The 13,612-nt window shown below is 37.9% G+C and overlaps 1 protein-coding gene across 8 annotated transcripts in view; it reads left to right on the top strand.

The window, feature by feature from the left end:
- The window catches only part of PLCL2 (phospholipase C like 2), a 200,891-nt gene extending 199,324 nt beyond the window's left edge, over positions 1–1,567 (top strand). For all 8 annotated transcript variants that reach the window (XM_002814024.6, XM_054552546.2, XM_054552548.2 and 5 more), the window contains one exon: positions 693–1,567. In XM_002814024.6, coding sequence (XP_002814070.2) covers positions 693–872 — 180 coding nt within the window. In that variant the 3' untranslated portion in view covers positions 873–1,567. The remainder of the gene's footprint in view (positions 1–692) is intronic.
- Positions 1,568–13,612: the final 12,045 nt, after the last annotated feature.

Genomic DNA, 13,612 nt, shown 5'->3' with positions numbered 1-13,612 from the left:
CACTTACCAAAGGCTGTGTGGGCTTCAGAGATGGAGAACAGATTAGTGGTTGCCAGGGTTTAGGGATGGTGGAGAGGAGGGGGTGGGTGTGACTTCCTGGTGGTGCTGTGTGCAGTGCTGTGCCTTGGTTGCTGTGGTGGTTACGTGAACCCACACATGTGATGAAGTCACACAAAAGCATAGGCACACTTTGTACCCCTGTCAGTGTCTTGATTTTGATATTGTGCTATAGTTATGTGAGACATAACCATTGGGGGAAATTTGGGAAAGGGTATACAAGACCTCTCTGTACTATATTTGTATCCTTCTGTGAATTTGTACTTATTTCAAAATAAAAAGTTTTTTTTTTAAATCAAACCTTAAAAGGGAAAAACAAGATTGGCCAAACAACTAATGAAAGATGTAATTTTAACCAGGATAGATAGGAATAGTCCATGCACATAGAACCCCATGCAGATCTATAAATAGAAAGGGCCAGAAAGGCAGCATACTCTTGGAGTGTGGTGTTGAAACTGGGAAAACAAACTCACTTTTTATTAAAATTGACCTATTCAGATGCAGTGCCAATAAGAAATAATTATGCCCTCTTGTGGAATCAGAATACTTCTATTTCAGTGAAAGATATATATTGTTGAAGTATAACACTAAGTTATGTCATATCTAATACTGTTCAATTGCATGTTTTGTTATAGGGCCAAGCAGATCTTTTGAAATATGCTAAGAATGAGACGTTGGAGAATCTGAAACAAATCCATTTTGCTGCTGTTTCATGTGGACTGAATAAACCAGGCACCGAAAATGCTGATGTCCAGAAGCCACGCCGGAGCTTGGAAGTCATACCTGAAAAAGCAAACGATGAAACTGGAGAATGAGGAAACTTACAATAAATCATTATGGAGTTTATAACTCTAGGACCAATTGTAGTCAGATGGGACATTTGCTTTGCACTCACTAATGAGAATAATATTCGGGATTTTAAAGCACAACTGGAATAGCTAATTACAGTCTATTAAAACTGTGAATGTATGTGGCAATCCTGCGTGTGAAGGCAAATAAACTCTTTAACAAGCAATTATATTGCTGGCCAAAATATGCTATATTTGTATACAAAGACATTCTAGCTCAGTTCCAGTATGAAGAAAAGATTATTCACTCTAGCTCCATTGAGAAACATTTTCCTAAGTGAAAACAATTTCTTAAGATGGAAATGGATTGGATTGTCAAATTATTATTTATTGGAGAAAACAACCTGATCTACACGTTTTTACTTATGTGGGGTTGCCAGAGTCTCTGGGTTCTAGATGATTTTGGTGGCATGCTTGCTGAGCCATAATTACTGAAGAGAATGTAAGTGGACAGGTTCCCTGAATCCCCGGGGTCCTTGGAGAGCCATGGAGGAGAATGTGCAGTTGGACCGAAGCTCCCTGGCTGAAGACACATGCCGAGTCAGCACATGGGTGGAGAAGATGTAAAAGCAGCCAATCTGGAAACAATACATTGTAAATAGTTTTTCATTGTATGAAGTAGTGTTCACATTAAAAAGATGTTTTATGATATTTCTCCAATAGCAGTACATGTGTTTAATGAAGCCTTAACTTTTAAGATTTCTAGTTCAAAATATTCTGCTCTTAAGTGTAGCCACTTACTTGTTGAACAGCTTTGTCAAAAATAAGTTGCTTGTCGGGGTTGACCTTATTTTGCTTTTGGTAAGGTTTCAACAGCTTTAAGCAACAGCAGCTGACTGTAAAGTGAACCGAGATACCCACAGCTGCCCTCTTGATGCTTCTGAATTAGGTCTGTAGTAATGTGCACCTCTGAATCTGGCAAAGAGTAAGTCAAAAGTAGTTAGAGGGGCAGGAGCAGGTGTAGCTTTCCTCCAGTTCTACTGGCAACAAATTCCTTCAATTTATGTTTGTCTGAGAAAGTCTCTGTTTCTCATTCACTTTTGAAAGATAATTTTCTCCCAGCTGAGTTTTTAATCTAAGCTTTTATTTTGCAAATCAGTGAAACTTCGTGCTTCAAGATACTGAACACTGCAGCCTAATTACTGCTTCTCCCAAACCAAAACTGATTTCAAATTTTGAAAGGGTAAATATTTACTCTAAATCTTCAACAATCCCTTCTTTTCTATTCAGTGACTCAGGTATGTGAGCCAGATAAGTATATGTAATCTTCAGCTGAGTATCTTATTAGTGATTTCCTCACAGTTCAAGAGATGCTCAGGCGCTGATGTTCAGTTGTTCCTGCCCAGTCTCCTCAATATCCTCTTAAAAAAACAATTCTTTGCTCAGTTCTTGTCATTTGCATTCTAATAATGTGCTTAAGTTAAGGTACCCATCTCCACTGCCCTTCTCTGGATATAATTCGTTAGAAAATAAGCCTGTTACTTGGATAATGGTGCTGTTCCCTGCACACCCAACTAACCACCAGCCAGTAGCTTAGGCTCTTAGCTCAGAAATGAACTCTACATGGGGTAAAAATGAATAGAAAATAGAGAACTAAAAGTAAACTTACAGAATGAGAAATGAAATAATGTATAACTTAGATTATTGTTAAAAATACTTAGCTGGAAGTAAATAGCAATATTCAATTTAAAGTGAAAAATCCAGAAATCATGAAAAATTTTTATCTTTTAAAGTATAATGAAATTGAAAAAATATTTCTACATTTCTAGTAATGACAGGCATTATCTAATATGTGATTTGAATAACTGATAGCAAGACACATGTAATTTATTGTAGTTTATACAGGCTTAGAATCAACAATTTTATAATTGAAGGAGTCTGAGAGATCATTCAGTCCTACACTTTGTTTTTCAGATGCTAAAGTTGCAGATGAAAATAAAAAATGCATTGCCTGATGTCAAAAAGTCTGTTAGAGGTAGTGTTGGTGCTGAACCCAGCCCGGGGTTTGCTCCACCTTTCCATGATAAAATGTCAACCTTCTTTTGACCCGTCTCATCAGAGGAATAAGCCAAGTGATGGGAATAGCAGGCATGCCTGTAGGGAGTTGTTCCCAAAGCCTGGGAGTCTCTCCTGTTTATCTAGATCCTCCCCCAGTAAATGCACCGTCCTTCCTCGAGGATGATGGCTCGTATCAGCAGAGCACAAATTCACAGCCAATTGAGCTATTCTGTTCTTTTTTTCCCATTCATATGGAAACAGAAAACATTCATTAAACTGGCAAGGGCCAAGGTTATGATTTATGGACCTTTATAAACAGCTTTTTCTTACAAAAGACTGACTGATCCACTCTGGATTGAACCTGTGGAGGCCTTATTATATAACCCCCACAGTTCAAATAAAAGTGAGATCCCTGCTCCTGGGTTGCATAAGTTGTAGTGACAGCAGGGGTAACATGCTTGCTTCCTCCCATTATCTGCATTCCATAAATGGGCAGGGGGGGCACCCATTTAAGTTACTCATAGTAAATACCAATAATTCCTTGTGAATTTGACTAATGCGTACATAGGGCACACTATAGACACACACACACTCACACAAACTGCATTGTTCCCAATTAGGAGACATATATACAATCAGAGGTAGCATGAAAACAACTGGTAAGTCTCTGCTGAGGACACAGGAAAATTCAGATTTGGACAAAAATGCACAGAAATCATGGAAAACACCTGGTCAATTCAGTAGGAAATGAAACGTCACACTGCAATCAAGCCCAGTGTCACATTTCCAGCAGTTATGTTGATGTCAGTCCCACAGAGTAAATCCTGAGGCCTCTAGGAACACACTAAGTACATTCTGCTTCCTCTTTGCACATACATATTCAGTGTATCCTCTCAGCTACTTAAACTCTTGCAGGCATTGGTCTATTTTCTGCCTTTGGCAGGCATGGCTTCTAAACAATGGGAAAGAAGCCATCTAAACACAAATGCTTACCATCTCCAGGCAGGTGTGACCCAGGAATCACGGCATGGAGCAGAGTTCTTAGGCAGGGTGGTGGGCAGCCCCTAGGGAGGCTGCTCTTCCTCACCCACATGGAGTTGGGCTGTGAAGCACTGAATGGGGAAAGCCATCCAGCTTGCAAATGTTTCCACATCCGGTCTTTGTCATGTGGCCTCATTTAGTATGTTGAGGTACTTTGAATTTGTTGAATCTTCAATCAAACGTTGTAAAAAGTTACAAATGCAAATTTAGTGCAGTTACAGCATAGTTCTGATTTACCCATCCAATGAGGAAGAATGCTCAAGCTGGATGTATCTGTCTACAGGTTCAGTGGTTACTCATGTCTCGGCCAATATTTGCTGTGAACATACCTAACATTTGCTGTCAGTTGTAAGAATTTTCTATTTATAATATTTGACAGTGGGACTCTTTGTTGGGGCTGTGAGCCAAGGACTGTGTCCAAGACACTGCACATATAATTTCATCTTCTCAACAACTGGCAAAGTACTTGTCTGATGTTACAGAAGAAGAAATGAAGACTTTAGACAGGTTAGTTAACGTAACTGAGGCCACGGAGTGCTCAAGTCAGGACTTAAACTCAGCTTTGCCTGCTCCAAAGCCTATATTCCCAACCATTCTTTTGAATTCCAGATATATATATATATAACCTCTAAACTACAAGATGGGTACTATCTTGTAAAGTATAATGAGGCAGTTGGCATTTTCTTCTTTTTTTTTGAAACAGAGTCTCGCTCTGTTGCATAGGCTAGAATGCAGTGGTGCAATCTCGGCTCACTGCAACTCTTGCCTCTCAGGTTCAAGTGATTCTCCTGCCTCAGCCTTCCGAGTAGCCAGGACTACAGATGTGCACTACCACTCCCTGCTGATTTTTGTATTTTTAGTAGAGACGGGATTTCACCATGTTGGCCAGGCTGGTCTCAAACTCCTGAACTCAAGTGATCCACCCACCTTGGCCTCCCAAAGTGCTGGGATTACAGGCGTGAGCCACCGCGCCCAGCTTTATTCTTCTTAAATGCGATACATGAACTCTCTAGTAGCCACTGAGACTCTGATTTTATTTAGCACATTTTAGACACCAGGGATTCACTCTGGATAAAAACAGGCATGGTCCCAGCCCCCATGGAACTCACGGTGTAATTGGGAAGAGAGAGACATTTATTCAAATAATTCCAGAGGTATAGGTGCAATTAAAACTATGGAAAGTGCTATGAAGAGGCCCCACTGAAAGGCTGCCTGGGTTCCATCCCATCACTTCCTAGCTGAGTGCTGAGGGGAGGTGTGCTTAACCTACCTTACCTCTGTAATTGTGGAAGTATTTTGTTTAGTGCTGCGTTCCTTTACAGGGGTCTTATGAGTTGTTTGTAAAGCACTTAGACCAGCACCCAGCTCGCAGTGGACTTGTTGTAATGTTGCCATTCATCATTGATAGGTGGGACCATGAGGGTGTTTAGCGGGGCTTCACCACTGTTGAGAAGATGGAGGGAGTATTTATTGCTCTGTAACCCAACCCCTAAAACCTGAAACGGTCATTTGTTCTCATGTCTGGGGCTTTGTGTGTTGACTGGGCTCACCTCAGTTTTCTTACTTGGGGTCTCTTGTGCAGGCGCTGGCAGATGTTAGCAGGGGCTTTGGTTATGTGACTGGGCTGAACTGCCGGCTGGCTCACTAGCTGGCACAGCCACTGCAGGGAGCTCAGCTGGGGCTGTGGACCAGAGCATCTGCATAGGTCTCTCCATGTGGCTTGGACCCCTCACTGCAGGATGCTGCGTTCCGAGAGGGATTGTCCCAAGGGCAAGCATTCCAAAGACCCACATGGAAGCAGCTTTTCTTCCTGAGGCTCCTGGAGGCCTATCCTCAGAAGCCTCGGCATATCCCTGCTGCTACATCCTGTTGTTTAGGCAAGTCGCTAGGTCCTGCCCAGGTCCAAGGGGGTGGAGAACTCGACCAGAGGGTGGCAAGGTCACATTGTGGAAGATGATATGGGATAGGAGATGTTAAGACTATTTTTGAAAAATACAGTCTACTGTGGAAGCTTCCCTGAGAAAGCGGTATTTGAGCTGAGACCTGAAGGCAAAGATGCTCTCCCTACTTGCCCCACCCCAAAGAAAAGGGTCAGCAGCAGGGGATAGAAGAGTGGAAAGCAATTCAGGCAATTTAGACCAAGAGCCCAGCATTCTGCAAAGGCCGGTGGCAGGAGGGAGTGCAGCCTTGCTTGAGGACCTGAAAGGACAGTGAGACCAGGGTGCAGAGAAGGAAAAGGAGAGGGTGTGGAGGGAGTTGCAAGGGCACGGGGGCCTCTCAGGGAGGGCTTGGCAGTCCTTGTTAGGGAGTTTGTTCTTGTTTTCCTAAAAGATTAGTGCCAACCATTTAGTTGTATTATATTTAACCCACTTTGCATTCATTTTACTTAATTACGAAAGAAGTACATGCTCATTGTTACCAAAAAAAGTCAAATGCTGACAAATGTAAATTTAAAAAGTGCATGTGCCCCCTCACACTGCCCTTCTCCCACTCCCCATGGGAAACAGCATGGCCAACGGCTCCTTACATGGCGATGTTCAGATGCCACCAACAAATGCCTTCCTCCTCTCCCTGAGAAGTTCTGACTTTTACTGTCAAGGAAACGCTTAGCTCTTTTTAAGGATCAGAGAAATCAAAGCATTGAGTATTTAAGTAAAGGCAATGAGCAATTCAGTTTTATCAGCTAGAATATTTATGTATTTATTCAAAGCCACAGATGTTAGATGTTAGGTAGAAAGTAGGGATCAACAGTTTAACAACTTATGTTTAGATGTAACTATTCACATGTATAAGAACAAGTGTCTCCCCTCTAAAAATATTTTTAAAATCTCACACGAGACTCTAAACAAAAAACCATTGTAAAAAATCCTTTGGAAATGGACCATTGTAGCCATTGAGATGACAGGTCAAGGTGAGTATTCTGAACATATAACAAAATATAAAATAGGTAATAAATATTCAAAGCATGAAGGAGGTATAATATGAAGAGTAAAGTCCTCCCCTCATCTCCCCAAGCCTCAGTGCTAAGAACTTATCATGTGTAATTTCTGGTTTTGATTCTTCTGATAATTATCTCACAAACTCTGGACCAGTGCTGTAAAATAGAACTTTCTATGATGATAGAAACATCTAAATCTGTGCTGTCTAATATGATAGGCATGAGCTACGTGTTGCTATAAATTTAAATTTTAATTAATAAAAATTAATACAATAAAATATGTAGTTTCTCAGCTGCATCTGCCGTATTTCAATAAGTCAGTAGCCCCATGTGGCTAGTGGCTACCATAATGGACAGTGCAGTGATTGATGATATGTTTATACCTCTGCTTTCTGCTTTGTCAACTTTAAAAAGACATGCTGACATCACATGAAGGGAAATGAAAAATGTGGCTCATTTCACTACCTCTTCTCTTTGCTCTCCTTCCATTCCCAATCCCTATTAAGAACATTTTCATTTTAGTTCTACTGGATTACCTTAATAACTTTTAATAATATAATTAAAATTGCTTATTGATGCATCAATTGTTGACTTTCATACCTTGATCCACCACCATCAGAAAATTCATGTTCTCTATTGTTTCCTTCCAAAACTTCTGCACTTTTAACTCCCAACCACCCGCTACTCTACTTGCCACATCAGCAGTCTCTAAATAGCATTAATATTCTCTTCTGTGACTATAAACTCTCCATGCTTCTCTAAGATTGGTTCTAAAATTGGAAAGTAATAACCAGCCTTTATAATATTATAATTGCATAAGAATTAATTTATTACACAAATCGTGTGGCCAAACCTGCAAAAAAGGAGACATTTGTGATTTTATGCCACCAAACTTGTGCCATTCAAAAGTGAATATGCTAACTTCCACCTTCAGCCAAGGTAGAGAACAGATTTTCCACATAAAACAACCCAAAGCAGAAAATATATATATGAAACAATAGTTTTCATAACCCCGGACCCTTAGCATAGAAAGACAGTGATGACTTAGAAAAGGGAAACAAATGGGGTGAGCTCTACGATTGCCCCAGCTTATAACTTTGAGTTTCCAGGCCATGATGCAAGAGGGAGAAAGCCAGGCAGAGCCTAGAAGACCCCTTGAATTGAAGCAATGGAGGTGAGATACCTGGGAGACCAAGGTGGCTAGAGTTTTCAGGACAGAGCACCCAAGAGGAGAGAGCCACACAAAGAAAGAGCAGCCATCTGTAGAGTGCCCCTCTGGCATCCAGCAGAGTATTGGTCACCACACCTGTGAGAACACTACCTGAGGCAAAGCACAGAACCACTCAAAATAACTGGAGCAACAACCAACCTTTTAACAATTATCAACTGTCACGGAAGTCATTTTAGACATTTTCATAATCATTCTCCCCCATGAAATTTTTATGCCACAGATATTAATGTATATGTGATACATTATGTATATGATATATATATGATACAAATGTTATGTATACCTTTGCTTTATGCATACACAGTTAAATTTTTTCCCTAAAAACTAAATTTTGTCCCTTTGGAAGCAATATTGCCATCTTTGAGAATGTATGGATTAGAGAGAACAGTACACAGTACATAGGGCCAGGATAGTGTCAATCAGAGATCCTCGTACTTCAGAAGGGTCTTGTCTCAAGTAGGTAATAATTGGCCCCAAAATATACACTGCCCTGGTCCTACCTAAAACATTTTAAAGCAAGACCTGAAAAGATCAAACTGTTTTTCAGTAACTGAACTGCTTGCCTGATCAGGGCCCAAAATGGTAAAATTCACAAATGTTTCCAAAAGAGAATTACTAAGCATGCAAAGAAGCAGAAAAATATGACCTATAATGAGGAGAAAATTAAAACCAACCCAAAACTGGCATAGATGTCAGAATTAGTAGACAGGAGTATTAAACCCTTACTATAGCTATATTTCTTATGTTCAAAAAGTTAAGTAGTGACATGGGTAATATTTCTTAAAAGGCCCAAATCAAACCTCTAGGGATAAAAATTTCAATATGTGAGATTAAAAAATACAATGGATGGGATTAATGACAGAATAGATTTTTCAAAAGAAAAGATTAAACCTGAAGACATAGCAATAATACAAAGTATCCAAAATAAAGCACAGACATAAAAGAAAACATCAAACAAAAAATGAACAACCATCACTAAAAGGAAGACAAGAAGGAAGGAAAGAAGGAAGAGAAGACCAGAAAACAAATAACAAAATGGCAGGCATAAATCGCTACTTATCAATAATTACATTTAATGGAAAATGGACTAAACTTTCCGATCAAAAGACGTAGAGTGGCTGAATGGATGAAAAAATAAGACACAATGATCTGTTGCCTACCAGAAACATGCTTCACCTATACAAATACACAGATTGAAAATAAAGAGATGGAAAATGATATTTCATGCCAATGAAAACCAAAAAAAAAGAGCAGGAGAAGCTATACTTATATCAAAAAAGTAGATTTCACGACAAAAACTAAGAAGAGAAAAAGAAGGTCATTATACAATGATGAAAGAGTCACTTCAACAAAAGGATATGGATATTATAAATATATACACACCCAACACTGGAGCAGCAAGCTGTATAAAGCAAATATTATTAGAGCTAAAGACAAAGATAGACCCCAATACGATAGCTGGAGACTTTAACACCCCATTTTCAGCACTGGCCGTATCTCCCAGACAAAAAATCAAAAAAGAAACATCAGACTTATTCTACATGATAGAACAAATGGACCTAATAGATATTTACAGAACATTTCATCAAGTAGCTGCAAAATTTTTCTCCCCAGACCATGGATCATTCTCAAGGATAGACCATATGTTGGGTCACAAAACAAATTTAAAATATCCAAAAACATTTAAATAATATCAAGCATTCTTCTCTGACTACAAGGGACTAAAACTACAAATCAACAGCAAGAGGAATTTTGGAAACTACACAAACATATGGAAATTAAATAATAGGCTCCTGAATGACCAGTGGGTCAATGAAGAAATTAAGAAGGAAATTGAAAAATTTCTTAAAACAAATGATAATGGAAACACAACATACCAAAACCTATGGGATACAGTAAAAGTAATACTAAAAAGGAAACTTATAGCTGTAAATGCCTACATCAAAAAGGAAGAAAAACTTCAAATAAATGACCTAATGATTCATCTTAAAGAACTGGAAAAGCAAGGGCAAACCAAATCCAGAATTAGAAGAAAAAAAGAGGTTTTAGTAAAGGTCAGAGCAGAAATAAATGAAATTCAAATGAAGAAAACAATACAAAAGATCAGTGAAACAAAAAGCTGGTTTTTGAAAAGATAACAAAATTGACAACCTTTAGCCAGACTAAGAAAAAAGAAAGCAGGCCAAAATCAATAAAATCAAAGATGAAGAAGGAGACATTGCAACTGACACTGCAGAACCTCAAAGGGTCATTAGTGGCTACAATGAACAACTATATGCCAATAAATTGGAAAATCTAGAAGAAATGGATACATTCCTAGACATGTACAACCTACCAAGATTGAACCAAGAAGAAATCCAAAACCTGAACAGAACAATAACAAGTAACAAGGTTGAAGCTATAATAAAAAGTGTCCTACTGAAAAAAGTCTGGGACACGGTGACTTCACTTTTGAATTCTACCAAACATTTAAAGAAGAATTAATACCAATCCTACTCAAACTAGTCTGAAAAATAGAAGAGGAGGGAATACTTCAAAACACATTCTGTAAGGCCAGTATTAACCTGATACTAAAACCAAACAAACAGAGCTCAAAAAAAGAAAACCACAGGCCAATATCTGTGATAAATATTGATGCAATAATTCTCAATAAAATACTAGCAAACCAAATTCAGCAACACATTAGAAAGATCATTCATCATAACCAAGTGGAATTTATCCATGGGTACAGGGATGGCTCAACATATGCAAATTAATCAATGTGATACATCCTGTCAACAGAATGAAGGACAAAAACCAAATGATCATTTCAGCTGATGCTGAAAAAGCATTTGATAAAGCTTAACATTACATCATGATAAAAAAAAAACCCTCAAAAAACTGGGTATAGAAGGAATATCCCTGAACATAATAAAAGCCATATATTACAGAGCCATGTATTACAGTATGGCACTATCTGTTAGTGCCAAAAAATGGAAAAGTATTCCTTATTCATGGATTGGAAGAATCAATATTGTTAAAATTTCCATATGGCCCAAAACAGTCTACAGATTTGATGCAATCCCTAGCAAAATACTACTGACATTCTTCACAGAAATTGAAAAAAAAAATCCTAACACTTATATGAAACCACAAAAGACCACCCAGAATAGCCAAAGCTATTCTGAGCAAAAAAAACAAAACTGGAGGAATCATATCACCTGACTTCAAATTATACTATGGACTTATAGTAACCAAAGCAGCATGGTACTGGCATAAAAGCAGACACATAGACAAATAGAACAGAATACAGAACCGAGAAACAAATCCACACACCTACAGTGAACTCATTTTCGACAAAGGTGGTAAAAAAACATACACTGGGGAAAACACTGTCTCTTTAATAAACGGTGCTCTAAAACCTGGATATCCATATGCAGAAGAATAAAACTAGATCCTTATCTCTTGCCATATACAAAAATAACATCAAAATGGATTAAAGACTTAAATCTAAGGCCTCAAACTATGAAACTACTACAAGAAAACATTAGGGAAACTCTTCAGGATATTGGTCTGGGCAAAAATTTCTTGAGTAATACCCACAAGCACAGGCAACCAAAGCAAAAATGGACAAATGGGATCACATCAAGTTAAAAAGCATCTGCACAGCAAACAATCAATAAAATAAAGAGACAATCCACAGAATGGGAGAAAATTCTTGCAAACTATCCACCTGACAAGGGACCAATAACCAGAATATATAAGGAGCTTAAACAGGTCTGTAGAAAAAAAATCTAATAATCTAATTTAAAAATGGGCAAAAGATTTGAATAGACATTTCTCAAAAGAAGACATACAAATGGCAAACAAGTATATGATAAATTTCTCAGCATCATTGATCATCAGAGAATTGCAAATCAAAACTACAATTAGATACCATCTCACCCCAGTTAAAGGTGTGAGGATAAAGGACTTTATCCAATATCAGGCAATAACAAATGCTGACAAGGATGTGGAGAAAAAGGAACCCTCGTACACTGTTGGTGGGAATGTAAATTAGTACAACCACTGTGGAGAACAGTTTGGAGGTCCCTCAAAGAACTAAAAACTGAGCTACCATATGATCCAGTAATTCTACTGCTGAGTATATACCCAAAAGAAAGGAAATCAGTATAACAAAGAGATTTCTGCACTCCCATGTTTATTGCAGCACTGTTCACAAAAGCCAAGATTTGGAAGCAACCTAACTGTCCATCAACAGATGTATGGATAAAGAAAATGTGGTACTTGTACACAATGGTATACTATTCAGCCACAAAAAGAATGAAATTCTGTCATCTGCAATAGCATGGGTGGAACTGGAGGTCATTATGTTAAGTGAAACAAACCAGGCACAGAAAGACAAACATCACATGTTCTCACTTATTTGTGGGTATAAAAAAATCAAAACAATTGAACTCTTGGACATAGAGTGTAGAAAGATGGTTACCAGAGGCTGGGAAGGGTAGTGAGTGGGTGTTGGGGGAGGTGGGGATGGTTAATGGTACCAAAACTAGACAAAAGGAATAACATCTAGTATTTGATAGCACAGCAGGGGACAATAATAATAATTTAAATGTACATTTCCAAATAACTAAAAGAGTATAATTAGATTGTTTGTAACACAAAGAACAAATGCTTGAGGGGATGGATACCCTATTTTTCATGATATGATTATTATGCATTGCATACCTGTACTAAAATATCTCATGTACTCCATAAATATATACACCTACTAGGTGCCCACAAAAATTTAAAATAATTTTTTTTAATGAACAGAGTATCAGTGAGCTGTGGGACAACTTCAAGTGGCCTCATGTAAATGTAATTGGAGTATCTTAAGGACAGGAGTGAGCAGGACAGAAAAAAAAGTTGAAAAAATAATATCCAAACATTTTTCACATTTGATGTACATTGTAAACCCACAGATTCAGGAAGCTCAACAAACCCCAGGAATAAGATGCATGAAGAAAACTACACCATGGCACATACCATAGTTAAATTGTTTAAAACCCACAGTGATAAAGAAAAAAAATTGTACAGGAAGCTAGAGAAAAAAAGACATTTTATATAGAAGAGCAAAAATAAGGATGGTAGCAGTTTGTCTTCAGAAACAATGTAAGTGAGAAGGCAGTGAAGCAATATCTTCAATGTACTGACTCCAAGAAAAAAATTCTTCCTAGATTTCTATACCAGCAAAAAATGTCTTTTAAGAGTAGAAAAATAAAAATTATTTTGTATGTACAAAAGCCAAAGCAATTCATTACCAACAGACTCACATTAAAAGAACAGTTTTTTTAAGTTCTTAGGAAGTAGAAAATGAAACCAGATAGAAATATTGATCTGCTCACACAAAAAAAGAAGAGTACTTGAAATGGTAACTACATATATATTAAATAAATGCATTTTAATTTTTTCTTATGTTTAAATCTCTTTAAAAGATAAGTGACAATGTGGGCTTTATATGCATACATAGTATGA

This window comes from Pongo abelii, chromosome 2 (assembly GCF_028885655.2).
Source record: "Pongo abelii isolate AG06213 chromosome 2, NHGRI_mPonAbe1-v2.0_pri, whole genome shotgun sequence".
Taxonomy (NCBI): Eukaryota; Metazoa; Chordata; class Mammalia; order Primates; family Hominidae; genus Pongo; species Pongo abelii.
This window is presented reverse-complemented; position numbering and strand designations above follow the sequence as displayed.